The sequence below is a fragment of the Hyperolius riggenbachi genome, chromosome 1 (assembly GCF_040937935.1).
Source record: "Hyperolius riggenbachi isolate aHypRig1 chromosome 1, aHypRig1.pri, whole genome shotgun sequence".
NCBI lineage: Eukaryota > Metazoa > Chordata > Amphibia > Anura > Hyperoliidae > Hyperolius > Hyperolius riggenbachi.
The window spans coordinates 223,749,333-223,770,980 of NC_090646.1; the positions used below are offsets into that span (position 1 = coordinate 223,749,333).

General features: G+C 41.3%; 1 protein-coding gene across 5 annotated transcripts in view; it reads left to right on the plus strand.

The window, feature by feature from the left end:
• The window catches only part of ZGRF1 (zinc finger GRF-type containing 1), a 116,456-nt gene that overhangs the window by 87,817 nt on the left and 6,991 nt on the right, over positions 1-21,648 (plus strand). For 4 of the 5 annotated variants that reach the window (XM_068281231.1, XM_068281241.1, XM_068281251.1 and 1 more), the window contains 5 exons: positions 1,478-1,605; positions 8,826-8,949; positions 13,389-13,565; positions 13,855-13,989; positions 21,002-21,266. In XM_068281231.1, coding sequence (XP_068137332.1) covers positions 1,478-1,605; positions 8,826-8,949; positions 13,389-13,565; positions 13,855-13,989; positions 21,002-21,266 — 829 coding nt within the window. Of the gene's footprint in view, positions 1-1,477; positions 1,606-8,825; positions 8,950-13,388; positions 13,566-13,854; positions 13,990-17,472; positions 17,507-17,610; positions 18,235-21,001; positions 21,267-21,648 lie in introns of those variants that run through there. The other variant, XM_068281261.1, reaches the window with a different exon arrangement.

Sequence of the window (21,648 nt, forward strand, 5' to 3'; positions counted from 1 at the left end):
ATTTGTAGGATGTCAAAAGCCAACTCACATATATTGGCCAGGAATTGAACCCAGGTCAACTGCTTGAAGGGCAGCTATGCTCACCACTATTCCACCAACACTACAGGCTGAAGTCAGCCTAGCTGGCTTGGGAAGGATGATAAGCTAGGTGGCAATGTCACCATTCCTGCTAACCTAAAGCTTATTTGTGTCTTTTAAAACACATTGGCTTAAGACTTTACCAAATCCAATGCTCCAATATGGGGAAGCTTCTCTGTTTGCTGTTATTTTTTTTATTTTTATTTTTTTTTCAGTGTGGTGTCACAGTTCACTCATCTCTTCAACTACAAGAAAGGCCCAGGAGTAGTCTTAGCTACCGTAATATCTATGTTAAGGCAGGGCCCTTATTACACTTTCTCTTACAGGGCTATGGAAACCGTAGAGGAAGAGACAGAGGATTTTCTTCCTTCACTAAACGTACAAGGCATGATGTATGGCAGGAATTGGGACTTGATCTCTTGGATGACATTGCAGGGCAGAGATCGTACAGGCTAGTGACATATTCTGTTGCTATGCAGGGAAGAGGTGCAGCATGCGAGGAGAGTATCATAGCTGGTGGGGTGAGTGTGGAGAACAATTCTCTCCGCCGGGCTGATCACTGGCTAAGGCATTGGAGGGCATCGGGGGCCGCTGTACATATGCAAGAGCTACCTCATCTGAGTTAAATCTAGCTTGTGTATGAGGTTTTACTTCATATTTACAAATATTGCTAATTCTCAGTAAAACTGTCACAATTAGTCTCAAATTGGTAACATCACTCACTTCAAAACTTATAGCACTTAGATTTCACCTCTTGTAGTCAGCAATGAGAAGCAGCTTGAATGGAAGTCCCTAACATTTGTTTCAAAAAAGCAAAGTCTTTAATGTCCTAAGCAAAGAGGAGGACAGGAATAGAAAGATGGAAAATCATCACAGACAAAGCTATAAAAAATGATTTGTCTTCAAGATGTTATTTATTTATAAGTGCTAGTAAGCAAAGCAATGCCCTATCAATGTATACTGAACAAGAATGAAGACCTCCTGCAGAAATGCCTTAAAATGTGGGGTGCATGATGTGTCATCGCATCTTCTGTTGAGATCTTCAGTTGCATGGTATGTATTAGTTGGAGCACATAGGAAGGCCATGTCAACTGGTTGGCTTAATGGATAAATGGGTGGCGGTACCTTGCCCTACTGACTATCTGTCCTCATGAGTGGACATTAGGCTGGGTGGTATCTATAGTGAGGTTGCAGTGACTTTTATCATTAGGTTTGATTTCCTCACCGAAATGTCATCTGTTCTCATTATCTAAACAAAGTCTGGGTATTTCAGTGTGAGAACTGTTGCCATGGTGAAAAACAAATCTTGTATATCCCAAATCTTCAATGTATTTCACGATATGTGCGGTAGTTCACAAGAAAGATATATTTCATTGGTATTTCTCCTACTTCTTGCAAGGTTCGCGTTGTTGGTGTGACATGTGCAGCCTGTCCATTTCCCTGTATGAGCAACCTGAAATTCCCAGTTGTAGTTCTTGATGAATGCAGTCAGATGACAGAGCCGGCATCCTTACTTCCAATTGCCAGGTAATACTTTTATTTCTCATTGCAAAAACTCATTCCTCTTGTAAAGGCAGTGCCATGGGTACCCCCATGTGAAATGTTTATTTTTAGAAATGCTTGATATACATTTTTTTGAAAACTCTCGTGTCTGTTATGTGTAAAACCAATAATTGCCGGATGTTTCCCAAGGTTAACCAAACTGCTAAAGGAAGTGAAGGGCAATGTACAGAGACAAAGACATTTTGCATATTCAGTCACTGACATAAAGTGATGCATTATGGGAGTGAAGCTGGATGTGTGCAAATACCTTATGTTTTAAGAAGGCAAAATTATATTTAGCATAGTATTTTCGTTTAAAAAGTTGTTATTAGGATAGCAAAATATTTTCATATTTAAAGCATTAAGTGCAAAACTGCATAGAAAATTAGCAACAATAAATATGACAGAGGTTCAGTACACCTAGGGCCTTATGCAATTCACTTTTTCACCTGAGTTTTCTCCTAGGTGATATTTTTAAACTTGTCAATAAAATGCCCTTTAAGCCCCCAGAAGGCAAGTAAATGATTAAAATAATTTTGATAGTACTTTTTCACCAACTTTTTGGTACTTCTTTAGTTGAAAACTACTGGAAAGTTATTTAAAATCAAAGATGAAAAATTATCTCCTAGGTGAAAACTCAGGTGAAAAAGAGAATTGCATATGGCCCCTATAGTCAAAAATGAGATTCATGACAATGGAAGAGGTGAAACTATAAAAACTCCAGTATAAATAACTTCTATGCTGCATGAAAGAAAGTAAAACGAGAAAAAGTTAAAACCTTATCAGGACCAACCAAGCATGCTAAGGTTAAAGAAATGATATCAAGTAGCATAAACCTGTGTTTTTAGCATACTGGACCCATGGGTTCCAAGTTTTTTAGTCTGGAGCTTTTTGGTTTCTTTCAACCCCCTGTAAAATCCTAGTGGTACTAATTTGCCATAACATAACCAGGCAGCCTGTAATATTTCTCATGTAATATATAGACCATTTCCAAAATTATCTTTAAATCTGATGCCCTTCACCTAGACTGAGTAAATACGGCATAGTTTCCTACTTATAAAGCCAAAATATCTTTGTTTTTACCTCAGAATTATGGCCATGTAACCTGTGGCCAATTTTTCTAAACCATCATATACAACTGCACCTCTGCTCCATCAGAATTCTTTTGTTTGATATAACTTCCTTTCCCAGCCTGCTGTGAGTTTGTCCATCTACAGTATGTGGAAGGGAGAAAGCAAGCTCTGCTTTCTTTACAAATAAGCTATGTTCATACAATTATGCAAGATAAGGCTATTCAGCTTCCTGCCAACTTGCTCTTTCAGACACCAACCCAGGGCATTTGTACATCATTTATCATAAAATAACTATAGAATCTAATGAAAACAATCACTAACAGGCTATTTGTTTTCAGCCTGGCCATGTTTGAGGGCTGGTACACACGCAAACGATTTTCAGCGCTTTGCTGATAGCTGGCAATTCAAAATTGTGGTTGCAGTTCACGAATTGTGTTCCAAATGTGAACCAGCCCCGAAAGCTTTATGACCCATTTTTCCCAGAGCGTCTCAGGACAGCAACCCTGAGACTTGTCTCCTTCCACACATACTGGACAGGAAGCTAGTTAAAAGATTTGCATAATAGATTAGTCAGGGATTAGTCAAGTATATAACATCATGTGCCCTTACCCCATCAGTTGTTTTTCCTGTCCACGCAGGATGCTAGGTGGAGGGAGGTCTGGCCACCCATGCTTTCTGCAGGAGCCGCGGCTCGTGTGTTCCCCTTGGTAGGCGCTGGCTAGTTGCTTCAGCGCGGGGACATGCTGCACGCAATAGCCTCCCTCTCGTCGGACTGAATGCGGAAGTGCGCGTATGCGGAAGTCCCGCCCGCGGGTCACGTGACTGGCGCCTCACGTGACAGGAAGCCGGAAGCAGGAAGGTCCTGGCCCGGCGTGCGCTCCAGCAGCGATGTGCAGCAGGGTATTGGCAGAGGCTGACCAGGGAATGGCTGCAGAGACCGTTGATTGGGGGCAATTAGAGGTATGTGCATTAGGTAATGCTGTGGGCGGAGGTTTTTTTTTTTCTCGGCTGGTAAAACTATTTAAGTTGATTTCATTGTCAGAATCTGTGACTGACTATGGAGGCTGCCACCGGATCTTCCTCCCAGGGCTCTGTGGAGTGTCGCTCTGTTCCTTCTCTGGTATGACCACATAGAACAATGTATGAGGCATATTTGTTACTGTGGAAGGGTTATCAGGCTGATGGCTGGTTTTGTCTGTGTTTTGTTTCAGCCTGAAGTTATTACAATGGAAACCAGATCAGATTCTAAGTCTGACAGGACGGATAGACCAGACAAGCCTGCTAACCCTGTGAAAACTGACACATCCACTAGATCTAGTAGATCAGCTGTATCTTCTGGAACTAAAACTACTCAGAAGTCGGGAAAAAAGTGTGCAGTATGTCATGAGAAGTTGTCATCATCCTCAAATAAATTACTTTGCCATCATGTACTGAGAAAGTGGTGAGGGAAGAGTCTCCATCTATGTTTAAAGACTTAAAGGGATGGATAAAGTCAGAAATATCCTCTGCTATGGAGTTGATGAGATGTAAGGATCCTGTTAATATTACTCCTGAAGGTGATACTGAGCTGATTGCTTCAGCATCTACTAGTGCTCCGGTGGAGTTACCTAAACCTGTTTCTGTACCGACACCTCCCCACAGGGAAGGAAAGGCTAAAAAGAGAAGGTTATAGGAAGGTTCTGAGGAATCAGATAAATCAGAAGGAGAACTAGAAATCTCTTCGTTTGAGGAAATATCTTCTGAATCAGAACAGACTGGGGAACAGGGTGTTAAACAGCAAAAATTTGCTTTTTCCACAGAATTTATGAAGGAGTTGTTAGAACACATGCATAAAGCAATGGGGATTACTACAGAGAAGAAATCCTTAACACCACTAGATCAAATGTATGAGACTTTAGCAGATCCTCAGGTTTCCTTTATTCCTGTTCATGGCACTCTCAAAGATATAATTCAGCGAGAGTGGGAGGTCCCAGAAAAAAGAGCGTTTTGGCCTAAATCTCTGTCCAAAAGATATCCCTATAGTTCAGAAGATCAGAAGTGCTGGGGGGTTGCTCCAAAACTGGACCCCTCCTTGTCTAAAGTTTCTAGAAAGACGGATCTCCAATTTGAGGACTTTGGTTGCTTGAGAGATCCGATTGATAAAAAGATCGATAATATCCTGAGAAGAGCTTGGGAAGCTGCCTTATTGAACTTTAAACCATCCATAGCTTCCACGGCAGTAGCTAGGTCTCTGAAACTGTGGCTAGCAGATGTACAGGCACAGATTGCTTCAGGGGTCCCCAGAGAAGACATATTGAATTTATTTCCTAAGATTATGCATGCTTCTAATTATCTTTCTGATGCAGCAGATGATTCAGTCAGGCTGACGGCGAGGACAACGGCCTTGGTAAACTCGGCCAGCAGAGGGGTCTGGGTGAAGACCTGGCAAGGGGACACTTCTTCCAAATCAAAGCTATGTGGGTTACCCTGTGAAGGCAATATGTTGTTTGGGTCCAAGCTGGAGGAAACACTAGAAAGAACGGCAGATAAGAAAAAGAATTTTCCGCTGAAAAGAAGGAATTTTCGAGTCAATCGGTCCTTTCGTCCTCCAGGGAAGACAGAGTCAGAAAACAGAGGACAGAAAAAGAGGTGGATACCGAATAAGAACCAGAGACCAAGAGGTAATCCTTCATACACCTCTACAACACAGCCTCCAAAACATTGACGCCAGTCTCCCAGTGGGCGGAAGGTTAGCCCACTTCTTCGAGGAATGGCAATCAAAGTTTCGAAACAAGTGGCTATTAGACATAATCCTTCAGGGATACAAAATAGAATTTGTGTCTCACCCACCAAATCAGTTCTTCATCACCCCGTCTCCAAGAGCTCAAAGTCAGGCACAGGCTCTAGAAAGCGAAGTGAATATTCTGCTGGAGAAAAAAGTCATCCGTCAAGTCCCAAGATGCCAAGAAGGTCTGGGGTTTTATTCCCCGGTCTTTTTAATAAAGAAACCGCAGGGAAGTTACAGATTTATACTGAACTTAAGAAAGTTAAACAAAGCAGTCAGATACAGGAAATTTCGAATGGACAACATTCGCTCAGTTCTGAATCTGCTTCAAGAAGGTTGTCTGCTGACTTCATTAGATTTAAAGGATGCATACCTTCACCTTCCCATACATCTGGAGTCGCAACAGTACCTCAGGTTTGCAGTGTATCTCCAGGGAGAGGTAAGACAATTTCAATTTAACGCTCTCCCTTTTGGGTTGTCATCTGCCCCGTGGTTATTTACAAAAGTTATGGCAGAGGTTCTGGCGGCTTTAAGATTGAATTCTATTCAGATCATCGCCTACCTAGACGATTTACTTATTTGGGGCCCTTCGGTAGACTCTGTAAATCTTCAGCTTGAGTTTACTCTGGACTTCCTTCAATCCCTGGGGTGGTTGATTAACTGGGGGAAATCTTCCGTAATTCCTCAACAATGTATGGAATTTTTAGGGTTTGACATTTCTTCCTCCAGTAAAAGACTTTTTCTACCAGAAAGAAAATCTGCTGTGTTACTGAAATCTGTTCTCTCTTTTCAGAAATTCAAGACTATATCACTAAGAAAAGCCATGGCATTACTGTGGTTACTGACCTCATCCTTTCCAGCAGTACAGTGGGGTCAGCTTCACTCCAGGACCCTACAGACCTGGATCCTTTCCAAATGGGACAAACGGCTAGCTTCCCTAGACCGGAGATTCTCCATTCCTTGGAACGTAAAACACTCTCTGCTATGGTGGTTGGAACCAACACAGTTATCCAGAGGAAATCTATGGGAACTTCCGACAGAAGTCATAATAACAACGGATGCCAGCTCTTGGGGATGGGGAGCCCACTTGGGTACTCTCTTGGCACAGGGTCAGTGGTCTCCGCTAGTGAGCAGAAGTTCATCAAACAGGGAGTTGCAGGCAGTAGGACATGCTCTACGTGGTTTCGAATCACAGATTCTTCATTCCCATGTAACAATACGAACAGACAACAAGACAGTAGTTGCTTATTTGAACCGCCAGGGAGGGACCAAGAGCAAGGCTTTGTGGGGCCAGGCCTCGAAGATCCTTCACTGGGCCGAAAACAAACTTAGTTCTCTAAAAGCGGTGCATCTAAAAGGAACCTTGAACTGTCTAGCGGACTATCTGAGCAGACGACATCTGTTACAGGACGAATGGAGTCTGAACAATCAAGCGTTTCGACAGATCTCGGAGCAATTTGGAGCTCAACAAGTAGATCTTTTTGCAACAAAGGCGAATGCAAATTGTCCCCTGTTTTGTTCTCTGAATCCTCAGGACAAACCTTGGAAGATAGACGCGTTCTCAATCAGTTGGAGTCACCACAAGATGTATGTTTTCCCTCCGTTTCATCTAATTTCAAGGGTATTGAACAAACTTTGTCAAGACAAAGCTCAGGCCATCCTGATAGTACCTTACTGGCCCAAAAGACCGTGGTTTGCACCACTTCAGAGATCTGCCTCCAGTTATCTCCTTCTTCCGAACAATCAAGATCTGCTGACCCAGGGCCCAGCTCGTCATCCCAATCTAGACCTTCTACAGCTTTCTGCATGGAGCCTGAGTGGGCAATACTGAAAAGCAAGGGTTTCTCTAATAAGCTATCAGAGACACTCATACAGTGCAGGAAGAAGGTTACCAGACAGATCTATTATAAGGTATGGAAAGTATACAATAGCTGGTGTTTGCAGAATTCAGTGGAGACATCAGATTCCACATCAGTGCTGGAGTTCTTGCAAGAGGGTTTTCAGAAGGGGTTGAGCGTTAGCACCCTGAAGGGTCAGGTCTCGGCATTAAGTGTCTTCTTGGAAAGGAGATTGGCAGAAGAACAATATGTAATGCGTTTCTTTAAAGCTCTGAAAAGACTTTGACCGATAGCGAGGTCTAAAGTACCTTCATGGGACCTTAATACAGTGTTACAGGGGTTATGCGAGGCTCCCTTTGAACCAATTGGAGACAGTTTAGATAAACACCTAACGATTAAAACAGCCTTTCTGTTGGCAATAACATCAGCCAGAAGAATAGTGGAATTGCAAGCACTGTCAATCAATGAGCCTTATTGTATAATCAGCGAAGATAGAATTACTCTTCGTCTAGATGTATCCTTCCTGCCGAAAGTAGTTTCTAAATTCCACAGGTCCCAGGAGATTTACTTACCATCCTTCTGTAATAATCCATCAAACCAGAAAGAGGAGAAATTACACTGCCTGGATGTTAGAAGATGTGTGTTGGAATACCTGGAACGTTCTAAATCCTGGAGGAAGTCCAATGCTTTATTGGTGCTCTTTGCTGGGAAATTTAGAGGCAAGCAAGCCTCTAGAGCAACCATAGCAAGATGGATCAAGCAAGCCATTGCTTTAGCATACTTTCATCAAGGAAAATCGCTTCTTTCTTCTGTTAAAGCACACTCAACCAGAGCAGTTGCTACTTCCTGGGCAGAGAGGGCTGGAGCTACAATTGAGCAAATCTGCAAGGCAGCCACATGGTCTAACCACAATACGTTTGTTAAACATTATAAACTTGATGTATTATCTTGTTCTGATTTGTCTTTTGGCAGAAAAGTGTTGCAAGCGGTGGTCCCTCCCTAATAAAGTCTTGTATATCATCTCAGGGTTGCTGTCCTGAGACGCTCTGGGAAAGACAGGAATTACTTACGGTAATGTCTTTTCCAGAAGTCGAAAGGACAGCACCCTATTTACCCACCCGAATGTTTGTTATTAAAAGATTTTGAAGCATCATTCTGTGTGGAGTCTTTTTTATTACTGATGGGGTAAGGGCACATGATGTTATATACCTGACTAATCCCTGTCTAATCTATTATGCAAATCTTTTAACTAGCTTCCTGTCCAGTGTGTGTGGAAGGAGACAAGTCTCAGGGTTGCTGTCCTTTCGACTTCTGGAAAAGACATTACCGTAAGTAATTCCTGTCTTTTTCTCTGGCTAAAGCTGCACTTAAATCTGCAATTTCCTTTACCAAAATAAAGTTATGCTAGTGGGATCTAAAACAGAACAGCTTTTTGTTTCAGGCAAATGACCATATGACAATGCCATTTATGACTAAGAGAAGTAATGCATGGTGTTATCCTGCTCTGAGAATGTTCTATGAAATTTCTAGGTTTCAGTGCGAGAAGCTGATTCTTGTTGGAGACCCAAAGCAGCTGTCTCCCACAATCCAGGGCTCCGAGCCAGCACATGAATATGGACTAGAGCAGACTCTGTTCAATCGTCTCTGCTTAATGGTATGAATGAGATCACAAGACTCTAGAAATGTTCCTTACTTTACTTTTTTATTTTATTTGTGGTGGTATTATCATTATCCATTTTCACGGTAAATAGAAGGTGTGCATTTTTAACATCTCACAGAGGTTGATTCAATGTAGTTTGCTACATAGAGAGTAGAAAAATATAAATAATTCAGTGACCCTAGACTGAATTTCTTTCATAAATTGACTTGTGTAAATACTATACCTCTTGAAATAATACTCCTGATCTCAGATTAAATTGTTTTCTCTAATCAGTTAACAGATGAGCTAGTAAGCTTTCTGTTGAGCAGCCTTTTCTGCTCTGTGGGGGAGAGGGGCAGCAGGAAGAAAGACTCTATAGGAACCAAAGCCTTGCCTCTCCATAGGTAAATATCTCTATAGGTAACATTTTGCAGCTCGCTTAAAGGGAACCTAAGCTGAGAGGGATATGGATGCTTCCTTTTAAACAGTACCAGTTGCCTGGCAGTCCTGCTGATCTCTTTGGCTGCAGTAGTAATTGAATCACACACCTGAAACAAGCATGCAGCTAATCCAGTCTGACATCAGTCAGAGAACCTGACCTGTATGCTTGTTCAGAGGGACTGTGGCTAAACGTATTAGAGACACAAGATCAACAGGAGAGCCAGGCAACTGGTATTATTTTAATAGGAAAAATCCAAATCCTTCTCAGTTTAGGTTACCTTTAAATATTTCATTAAGGAGGATATCTGAATGAATAAGTGTTTTTGCTACAGTATTGACGTTCAGAAACGGAATCATTTATTTCGCCAAGTACAAACGGTTGTGTACCTGGAATTGGTTTTGGCTCATACAGGTTCTGAAGGGATAGGGGAAATAATGTCCAAAAGTTAAGAGCGGAGGCTGCCAAACTACGGTGCCACACCCAAAGCATGAGCTTCTCCTTGCAGGTTTGTGCATATGACCACAATGGCTCCAGTGCTAATTTATTCAAGAGGAATCATTGGTAGAGGTCAGTGCAGATATCCATGGCATACGTGCAGCTCCAGCAGTTGGAGGTAGATCTAGGTTGAAGATACAATGCTCCCTTGAACATGCATACTCTTCCTGTATGCAGCGGTAATTGAATCCATTTAGTAGGTAATTGAATCAATTTAGTAGGTCAGCTTCAAACACAGACTCCTATTGGAATCAATTGCCGATTATGGCAGCAGTCCAGCTTGATGCCACAAACCAGAAGTGGGTTGCATTCGTTAATGTTGGAGGTCTGTCTCAAGCAAGCAGATCTACCAGGAGCAGACCTCTCTACATTCACTACAATCCCAAATGGCAGCTTGCATGCAAATGTTATCCAACTTGTAATTAAGACCAGTCAAATGCTCCTCCTGTAAATTTTGATTGGCCTGGTTCCAAGATGCATACAATTTGTACAACATTTGCATACACGCCAGAATTATTAGCACCTTATTGATCATCTTTACTAGCTATATACCATCCATTAATGAATTATTATGGCAAACAATTCTATCATCATGTCCTCTTGCTCTCATTTAGATTTTTAGCAGAAATCAAAAGGTACACATTAATGATACAATTCCACGGCCGATTGATTATTTCTGGTCGCCGTGATAATTGATAAAAAATGAATGGTTATGCCCATTGCCATGCTAGGACTGTTGATTTGTGCTCACAGGGAGAGACTGCCTGCTGCCACCTCCCAGCAACTCCTTGACTATCTTAGGTAGGGATGATGGGGAGGATTCTGTCCATTAGAACTGAACTGTCTTCTCAAATCCTAGAGAAGTTACAGGAAACAGCCAAGAGCTTTCAATATGTCTGTTGTATAAACTCACAGACCTACACTCTGCATTGTTTATAATGCCAATTAATTGTCATAGAAATTGTAAGCTGAACTAGGGCTTTAAAGCTCTCTTTAACAATATATTGACAGGTAATTTTTTTATTAGAACTGGAAGTTATTTAATAAAAGACTATTTTGTTCTGCTTCTGTCTTAATATTCCCAACCTCACATGGCCTCATAGAATATCTTCATAAGTCAAGAAAAGAATTAGGAGACCCATCCGGATAAAAGGGATATACAGTGGTGTGAAAAACTATTTGCCCCCTTCCTGATTTCTTATTCTTTTGCATGTTTGTCACACTTAAATGTTTCTTCTCATCAAAAACCGTTAACTATTAGTCAAAGATAGCATAATTGAACACAAAATGCTGTTTTAAATGATGGTTTTTATTATTTAGTGAGAAAAAAAAACTCAAAACCTACATGGCCCTGTGTGAAAAAGAAATTGCCCCCTGAACCTAATAACTGGTTGGGCCACCCTTAGCAGCAATAACTGCAATCAAGTGTTTGCGATAACTTGCAACGAGTCTTTTACAGCGCTCTGGAGGAATTTTGGCCCACTCATCTTTGCAGAATTGTTGTAATTCAGCTTTATTTGAGGGTTTTCTAGCATGAACCGCCTTTTTAAGGTCATGCCACAACATCTCAATAGGATTCAGGTCAGGACTTTGACTATGCCACTCCAAAGTCTTCATTTTGTCTTTCTTCAGCCATTCAGAGGTGGATTTGCTGGTGTGTTTTGGGTCATTGTCCTGCTGCCGCACCCAGATCGCTTCAGCTTGAGTTGACAAACAGATGGCCGGACATTCTCCTTCAGGATTTTTTGGTAGACAGTAGAATTCATGGTTCCATCTATTACAGCAAGCCTTCCAGGTCCTGAAGCAGCAAAACAACCCCAGACCATCACACTACCACCACCATATTTTACTGTTGGTATGATGTTCTTTTGCTGAAATGCTGTGTTACTTCTACGCCAGATGTAACGGGACTCGCACCCTCCAAAAAGTTCAACTTTTGCCTCGTCGGTCCACAAGGTATTTTCCCAAAAGTCTTGGCAATCATTGAGATGTTTTTTAGCAAAATTGAGATGAGCCTTAATGTTCTTTTTGCTTAAAAGTGGTTTGCGCCTTGGATATCTGCCATGCAGGCCATTTTTGCCCAGTCTCTTTCTTATGGTGGAGTCGTGAACACTGACCTTTATTGAAGCAAGTGAGGCCTGCAGTTCTTTAGATGTTGTCCTGGGGTCTTTTGTGGCCTCTCGGATGAGTTTTCTCTGCGCTCTTGGGGTAATTTTGGTCGGCCGGCCACTCTTGGGAAGGTTCATCACTGTTCCATGTTTTTGCCATTTGTGGATAATGGCTCTCACTGTGGTTCGCTGGAGTCCCAAAGCTTTAGAAATGGCTTTATAACCTTTACCAGACTGATAGATCTCAATTACAGTACTTTTGTTCTCATTTGTTCCTGAATTTCTTTGGATCTTGGCATGATGTCGTGCTTTTGGTCTACTTCTCTGTGTCAGATAGCTCCTATTTAAAGGGAATGTCCAAGCAAAATAAAAAAATGAGTTTCACTTACCGGGGGCTTCTACCAGCCCCATGCAGCCATCCTGTGCCCTCGTAGTCACTCACTGCTGCTCCAGTCCCCCGCTGGCAGCTTCCTGACCTCGGAGGTCGGCGGGACGCATTGCGTACATTTTTACGCATTCCTGCTAGTGCAGGAACATTAACACATACATTTTTACGCATTACTGGTTCAATGCGTAAAAATTTACGCATTGAACCAGTAACGCGTAAAAATGTATACGTTAATGTTCCTGCACTATCGGGAATGCGTAAAAATGTACGCAATGCGTACCGCCGACCTCCGAGGTCAGGAAGCTGCCAGCGGGGGACTGGAGCAGCAGTGAGTGACTACGAGGGCACAGGATGGCTGCATGGGGCTGGTAGAAGCCCCCGGTAAGTGAAACTAATTTTTGTATTTTGCTTGAACCTTCCCTTTAAGTGATTTCTTGATTGAAACAGGTGTGGCAGTAATCAGGCCTGGGGGTGACTACAGAAATTGAACTCAGGTGTGATAAACCACAGTTAAGTTATTTTTAAATAAGGGGGGCAATCACTTTTTCACACTGGGCCATGTAGATTTGGAGTTTTTTTTCTCACTAAATAATAAAAACCATCATTTAAAACTGCATTTTGTGTTCAATTATGTTATCTTTGACTAATAGTTAACGGTTTTTGATGAGCAGAAACATTTAAGTGTGACAAACATGCAAAAAAAATAAGAAATCAGGAAGGGGGCAAAAAGTTTTTCACACCACTGTAAATCTGTGACAATAGCACAGCAGCAAAAACAGTGCAGCTTTTACCTGACACTTTCAGAAATCTTGCACACTAGTCTCCCTGTGTTCCTACACTTTATCTAAAACAGGAAGATGTTCCCAGATTGACAGCAGCAGGTTACTAATGCCAGCCTTAGTCAGTGAGGAGCCACAAGAAGGTTCCAGTCTCTAGTAACCATCTGTTAAAGCCTTCTAAAATATGTATTATTGGTCTTGTATGTATATCCTAATTCTTGCATTATTTTTATCATTTGCAGGGTCACCGGTCAGTTATGTTACGGACTCAGTATCGCTGCCATCCTGTTATTAGTGCTGTAGCTAATGAACTGTTTTATGAAGGACATTTGTTAAATGGAGTATTACAAGAAGACCGAAGACCACTGTTAGAATGGCTGCCCCCGTTGTGTTTTTATAATGCCAATGGAACAGAACAGGTATATGCACCAGAAGGAATGTTTTCTGTGTGTGAGCAATGTACAGGATCACCTTGGTCGCCTTTCTCACTACAGTGTAACTTGCAGTACCTTCTGCCAGAAGGAACAGTAATATTGCCATGCACTGTGTGTGTATGGCAGTGTTACCGCAATTATGTGCATCAGGCCCTATGTTCACTACATAAAGAAACATGAATTGATGCACGTAAAACTATGCGTGATTTGACATTTTAAGTGAATTTCATAATTTAATTCTTTTTTTTCTTTCTCTCTCATGCCCTATGTTTAGGTGGAAGGGAACAATAGCTTCTATAATATGGAGGAAGCCAATTTTACTGTGAAGCTTATCCAGTCTCTTATAGCAAGTGGAATACAGGGGTGCATGATTGGAGTAATTACTCTCTACAAATCACAAATGACTAAGGTTTGTTTCCCAAGTATGGAAGAATCACCGTTCTATTTTTGCAGTTGGTCTTGAGGACAGGTTTAGGAAACTGATGCTGAGCAGTGAGCACAGTGTTGTAATCTTCAGCACAGCAGCACTTTGTGATTAATTATATTGGGATAGGAGTATCAGTGAGCTGTAAGTTATGAACCAGAAACTCACCTACCTACAGGCATGACTTATGACTGTGCTTCAGCTTGGAAATAACCACTCTGGCTCCGCAGGAGTGTAGAGGGAAGAATAATGTCACTTCCTTAGCAGTGCTGGCGGACTGTGTTACATGCTCCGGAATAGAGATAACTATAAAAAAGTGAATGGTGAACTTTTGGTTCACTTTAAACGTGAACTGGATGATATCCTCTGTAAAGCTAAGATGGATGGACTCATTGAGGAAAAAATATTTAATTTTCTTACAGTGGAACATCCGAGCACGCCCACCTTCTACTGCACACCTAAAGTACATAAATCTTTAAGTGATCCACCTGGCCGCCCCATTGTGGCAGGCCATGGATCCTTGACAGAGAACATCAGTAAATTTATAGATGTCCACTTAATGCCTCATGTAACAACTTTACCATCATATGTGAGAGACAGCTCACACCTACTCACTATATTGGATGAAATCCATGTCCCGGAACATAGTATGCTCGTATCACTTGACGTAGAGGCATTATATAGTAGTATCCCACACAACAAGGGAATTCAGGTCGTACAAAGATTCCTAGATAAAATGGGGAATGAATTCAAAGAACTTAATGCTCTCATTGTAGAGTTACTCTACTTCTTATTGACTCACAATGTGTTCGTGTTCGGGGGGGCCCATTACCTCCAGGTGCAGGGAGCAGCGATGGGGACCACGTGTGCCCCATCGTATGCTAACCTGTATCTGGGGGGATGGGAAGAGAAGATTTTTTCAGAGGAGGGATATGATTTCATTCACCTCATCACCACCTGGCACAGATTCATAGATGACGTGTTCTTTGTATGGGAGGGTACTAAACAAGAACTTCAGGAATTTGTTGCATGGCTTAATATCAATGAATGGAATTTAAAATTCACTTACTCATGCAGCTATTCAGAACTAGAATTCCTGGATTTAAAAATTATGAAAGATAATAAAGGTACCTTATCCACCACGTTACATCGTAAACCTACGGCCACGAATTCTATTCTCAGAGCCGATAGTGCACACCCTGAGAACACTATTAACAGCATTCCATATTCACAATATCTCAGAATAAGAAGGAATTGTACAGACATTAATCATTTCTATAATGAGGCTAAACAATTACAAAAGAGACTTCTGCAGAGAGGGTACTCAAAAAAATGCCTAAAACGTGCCTATAATAGAGCCCTGGGCCAAGAGAGAAAAAAACTACTGTATGGGAAAAGAACAAATAGAAAAAATATACAAAATAGTAATGAGTATGCCCTATCAATGATTACAACATACTGTGGAGAACATCAGATTATTAAACAAACACTCAATAAATACTGGCCAGTGTTAAAGCAAGATAAACTATTGGGGAAGGCAGTGCCTAAATATCCACGCATATTATTCAAAAGATCTCGTACAATAGGGGCTCAGATTATGAATAGTCACTATACAGGTAAATTACGTGGGGAACCATGTAAAACGAGGGGTACGTATGGCTGCGGGGGCTGCCCGTATTGCCAATACGTACATAGAGGACAAAATTTGGAAGTAAAAGCTAGGGATAGAACCATTAAACTTAGACACTATGCCAACTGTAGCACTCCAGCTGTAATCTATATAGCGGTATGCAGATGTAACGCCTTTTATGTTGGAAAAACTAAAAGAGAATTAAAGGATAGAATATATGAACATATGTATGATACAGGCAAAAAGGGTGAAAAATCTGCTATAGCTAAACACCTCATTGAAGTTCATGGGGGCAACAGAAAGTATATAAAATTTGCAGTACTAGATAGGATCCATCCTAATCTTAGAGGGGGGGATATAGATAGGAAATTATATCAGATGGAGGCAAGATGGATTTGGGAACTAAAAGCTGAAGAAAAACCAGGGCTCAATGAATATATTAGTTATAAGATGTTTCTATAGGGTTTTGTATATATGGAATGTACAGGATATGTATATCGTGGGACAGGGGTATTCTTTTAACTATTTCAGGTTTGGGGGAGGATGTATTTATGCACTATAATACTAGTAATCCTGGGGGATTTGGGCTCCTATTTTGGCCACTAAGTTTGGCCCTTTTAGTATATTTCTTTGTTTGATTCTCTTGGTTCTGGTCTGGAGGAAGATGTGGGTAAATGTTTCTTCTAGCCTTATGAGCACGTATCTGGTAATCACTGGGAGAGTATGTGTTCTTTTTCTACTGTTTCACTCACTGTCTTTTTGTATCTGGTCAGCAGACGGCGCTATATGCTCTGTGACAGCACTCCTCTATTTAGTCTTACTAGGGGATTCATTATGTACCATTGCCCGCACTTTGGCTATCTTTTTATTTTCCAGCAGGGGGCGGATGTATATGTTCACCCATTGTCCTTGGCCTTTGCATGGGCGGCCGCATTGTCCTATACACGTGTGCGCGGGGATGCCTGTATACTACCGGCATCCTTTGCGTCTTGCGTCATCACGCTGCATTCCTTCTTATCCGGAAGTTGCCGCCTGGAGAGCGCGGAGACTTCACATTTCCGTGCACTCCATTGATCCTTATAGCGTGCGTTCCACTCTGGCGTGCTGGCACACAGGTCTCCACCTCTCCCCCTTCACGTGTCATAGTTTGGGCTTTCCTATTGGTTGAGGGATGATTTATCTAATCCTGCATGGTTGTCAATACCACACTTCCGCACTGTATCGGACGGTGGATATCTCTGGACCTCGGTCCAGTTGGCGTTATCTTCATATCCTCACAGGTATTTACCTATGCTTGGGTGAATGTTGGGTGCTTTACTTTGGGGCTTTATCTGGCATTATGGACATTTTTATCTATCATCACTTTTGCACATATATTGCAGTCGTTCTGCTTCTCATGTATGTGGTCGGTCCTGCAGTTTCTGCAGGTCCGGGTATATATATTTTATGTACCTTTGCATGTACCCAACACATAGGGACATCTGTACCTGTTTCCTCACATTTTTTTCACTTGAGGTGCCTTATACACTCCTCTAATAACTCATGTATAAATGAGATATTACACACCCATTCCTTAGTATGCCTCAGGATGGTGTATGTGTATTGCAGCACTGAGGAGCTGTGTTGATATACATGAGTTTTCTATATATATATACTCTAATGTGTATATGTCACTGTTTAGACATGAGGTGCTGGATAGATACTTGAGGTCACTCTGTATGATGTCTACTGGTAGGTGCACATTTGGTGTTCATTCTGGGAATATACATATATGTTTATATAATTTTTGGTGTTCTCCTCCACACGAGCATTGATGAGAATCATAATGATTTTTGCAGATTGGAGTCTGGTTTCTTCTTTTGGACTCTAGTGGTAAGATTGTATTAATGTTTCTCTACCTATATCCCGCGGTGCACATACGCCTAGAATGGTATGTAATATAAAAAAATTTCTTTATTGTATATGTTTTTTGACAGATACATATGTACACTGTATGCCTCTGAGGAAGCGATCTCTGATCGTGAAACACGTGTCAGGCAGTCGTTGTGGTTGTCATTGAAAGTTCTGGAAATTGTGTCTACCTGTGTATCCACTACTGAGAAGACTTCTGTGATATGAAGAATTAAAAGATGAATATTGGTTCATTTAAAGCCCCAGTTGTCGAGTTTGTAAAGTGCATGTGTAATTAGGGGTGGAACTACACTGTTTGAATTTTATCTGTAACGTTTATATTTCTGTGTTACATAGAGCTATCTGAAAGGTCACACAATATTTGTATGGCAACCCTTTTCACACATTCTGTATTTAGCTGTCTGGCCGAATTTCAAGTCTTGACTTAAAAATAGTAGCTAAATTATTACTGATGTACTGTATACTCCCGTCCCTTATTATATGTACTAAGACTAATAAATCTGAATTCTGTCTTTACCAACCTAGTTAGTGCTTTAATGCAGTCAATGCATTGTTATACTGTAGCATATTACTGGTGTATTCTATGATAAGCAGTTTCTAACTGCAAAGTTTTTGTCATTTTTTTTTCTACCTAACCAATAAAGATGAATCATGATCACCTAAAAAATCCCTTTTATACACACCTGATAATCCTCTTACACATACCTGATCATCCTCTTACACATACCTGATCATCCTCTTACACATATCTGATCATCCTCTTACACGTACCTGATCATCCTCTTACACATACCTGATCATTCTCTTACACATACCTGATCATCCTCTTACACATACCTGATCATCCTCTTACACATACCCGATCATCCTCTTACTCATACCTGATCATTCTCATACACATACCTGATCATCCTCTTACACATACCTGATCATTCTCATACACATACCTGATCATCCTCTTACACATACCTGATCATCCTCTTACACATACCTGATCATCCTCTTACACATACCTGATCATTCTCATACACATACCTGATCATCCTCTTACACACACCTGATAATTCTCTTACACATACCTGATCATCCTCTTACACATACCTGATCATCCTCTTACACATACCTGATCATCCTCTTACACATACCTGATCATTCTCATACACATACCTGATCATCCTCTTACACACACCTGATAATTCTCTTACACATACCTGATCATCCTCTTACACATACCAGATCATCCTCTTACACATACCCGATCATCCTCTTACACATACCCGATCATCCTCTTACACATACCTGATCATCCTCTTACACATACCTGATCATCCTCTTACACATACCCGATCATTCTCTTACACATACCCGATCATCCTCTTACACATACCCGATCATCCTCTTACACATACCCGATCATCCTCTTACACATACCCGATCATCCTCTTACACATACCCGATCATCCTCTTACACATACCTGATCATCCTCTTACACATACCCGATCATTCTCATACACATACCTGATCATCCTCTTACACATACCTGATCATCCTCTTACACATACCTGATCATTCTCATACACATACCTGATCATCCTCTTACACACACCTGATAATTCTCTTACACATACCTGATCATCCTCTTACACATACCAGATCATCCTCTTACACATACCCGATCATCCTCTTACACATACCCGATCATCCTCTTACACATACCTGATCATCCTCTTACACATACCTGATCATCCTCTTACACATACCCGATCATTCTCTTACACATACCCGATCATCCTCTTACACATACCCGATCATCCTCTTACACATACCCGATCATCCTCTTACACATACCTGATCATCCTCTTACACATACCTGATCATCCTCTTACACATACCTGATCATCCTCTTACACATACCTGATCATTCTCATACACATACCTGATCATCCTCTTACACGTACCTGATCATCCTCTTACACATACCTGATCATCCTCTTACACATACCTGATCATTCTCTTACACATACCTGATCATCCTCTTACACATACCTGATCATTCTCATACACATACCTGATCATCCTCTTACACATACCCGATCATCCTCTTACACATACCCGATCATCCTCTTACACATACCTGATCATCCTCTTACACATACCTGATCATTCTCTTACACATACCCGATCATCCTCTTACACATACCTGATCATCCTCTTACACATACCTGATCATCCTCTTACTCATACCTGATCATTCTCATACACATACCTGATCATCCTCTTACACATACCTGATCATTCTCATACACATACCTGATCATCCTCTTACACATACCTGATCATCCTCTTACACATACCTGATCATCCTCTTACTCATACCTGATCATTCTCATACACATACCTGATCATCCTCTTACACATACCTGATCATCCTCTTACACATACCTGATCATTCTCACACACATACCTGATCATCCTCTTACACATACCCGATCATCCTCTTACACATACCCGATCATCCTCTTACACATACCCGATCATCCTCTTACACATACCTGATCATTCTCTTACACATACCTGATCATCCTCTTACACATACCTGATCATCCTCTTACACATACCCGATCATCCTCTTACACATACCCGATCATCCTCTTACACATACCCGATCATCCTCTTACACATACCCGATCATCCTCTTACACATACCTGATCATTCTCACACACATACCTGATCATCCTCTTACACATACCCGATCATCCTCTTACACATACCCGATCATCCTCTTACACATACCCGATCATCCTCTTACACATACCCGATCATCCTCTTACACATACCTGATCATTCTCTTACACATACCTAATCATCCTCTTACACATACCTGATCATTCTCTTACACATACCTGATCATCCTCTTACACATACCCGATCATCCTCTTACACATACCCGATCATCCTCTTACACATACCCGATCATCCTCTTACACATACCGATCATCCTCTTACACATACCCGATCATCCTCTGAATAGATGCATTTTAAACATTTTACAAAATAAAGCTTTCAGGTTCCTTAAGGAAGTTTGTAATGTCCTGATTACACAATCATTCTAGCCCCATTGCACTTATCTAATAGCAAGGCTCTTTTGCTAACTATTCATTGGACACCGGACTACACTTCCCATGATCCCTATTGATGACAGCTGCTAATATAAAGCTAACAACACTGAATCCTGTACAGCTGTCAGTGTGAGCTGTAGCCATAGTTAGCTTTTCACCAACCTGTTCTGAAAAATACGACAGATGATAGAAAAGAAAACGTACACCAATATCTTCATCCTATTTTCCATATATTGGTACATTTTTTATGGTGCACTTTATCTGGATTATATATGTTACAATTTATCTGGATTTGTTTTTCTTTTGAACTCTAAAATGATTTTCTGTGCCTCTAGATCTGCAGTTTATTTAACAGTACAGTTCAGTGTGATCCGTCAGAGGTGAAAGCCGTGCAGGTGTCCACAGTGGATGCCTTCCAGGGAGCAGAGAAGGAAATCATCATCCTCTCCTGTGTGCGGACAAGGCAGGTCGGATTCATAGACTCGGAAAAGAGAATGAACGTGGCTCTGACAAGGGGGAAGAGACATTTGTTGATAGTCGGCAGTCTAGCCTGCTTGAGAAACAACAAGCTGTGGGAGCAAGTCATTCATCACTGTGAAAGTAGGTTGTAAAATGCCGTCTGGGCACCAAACATGTCATTGTGACTTTGTCTGCTAGTCAGTCATATTAATGAAGTTTGATGTCTATATTTTTAGAAATAATTTTTAAGTGAAGGCACACTTTTGTTGAGAAACAGACATTCCCTTTAGGTCAGAACGCATATATGTATTTAGCAATATAATATGTCACTATAAAATGCTTGGGTAAAGTGGAGATTACAGTGAGCCCCACTACCTGTGATATCCCTGGTATATTCTAATGGAGCCGGAGGAGTGTAGGGAGGTTGCCCATGGGAACACAGTATGAAGACTGGTTGCATGCGGTCGGATCCTGGAGAGGCTGCGCCCTCTGCATAAGGCCCAACGTTTTTTCCAAGCGTGGG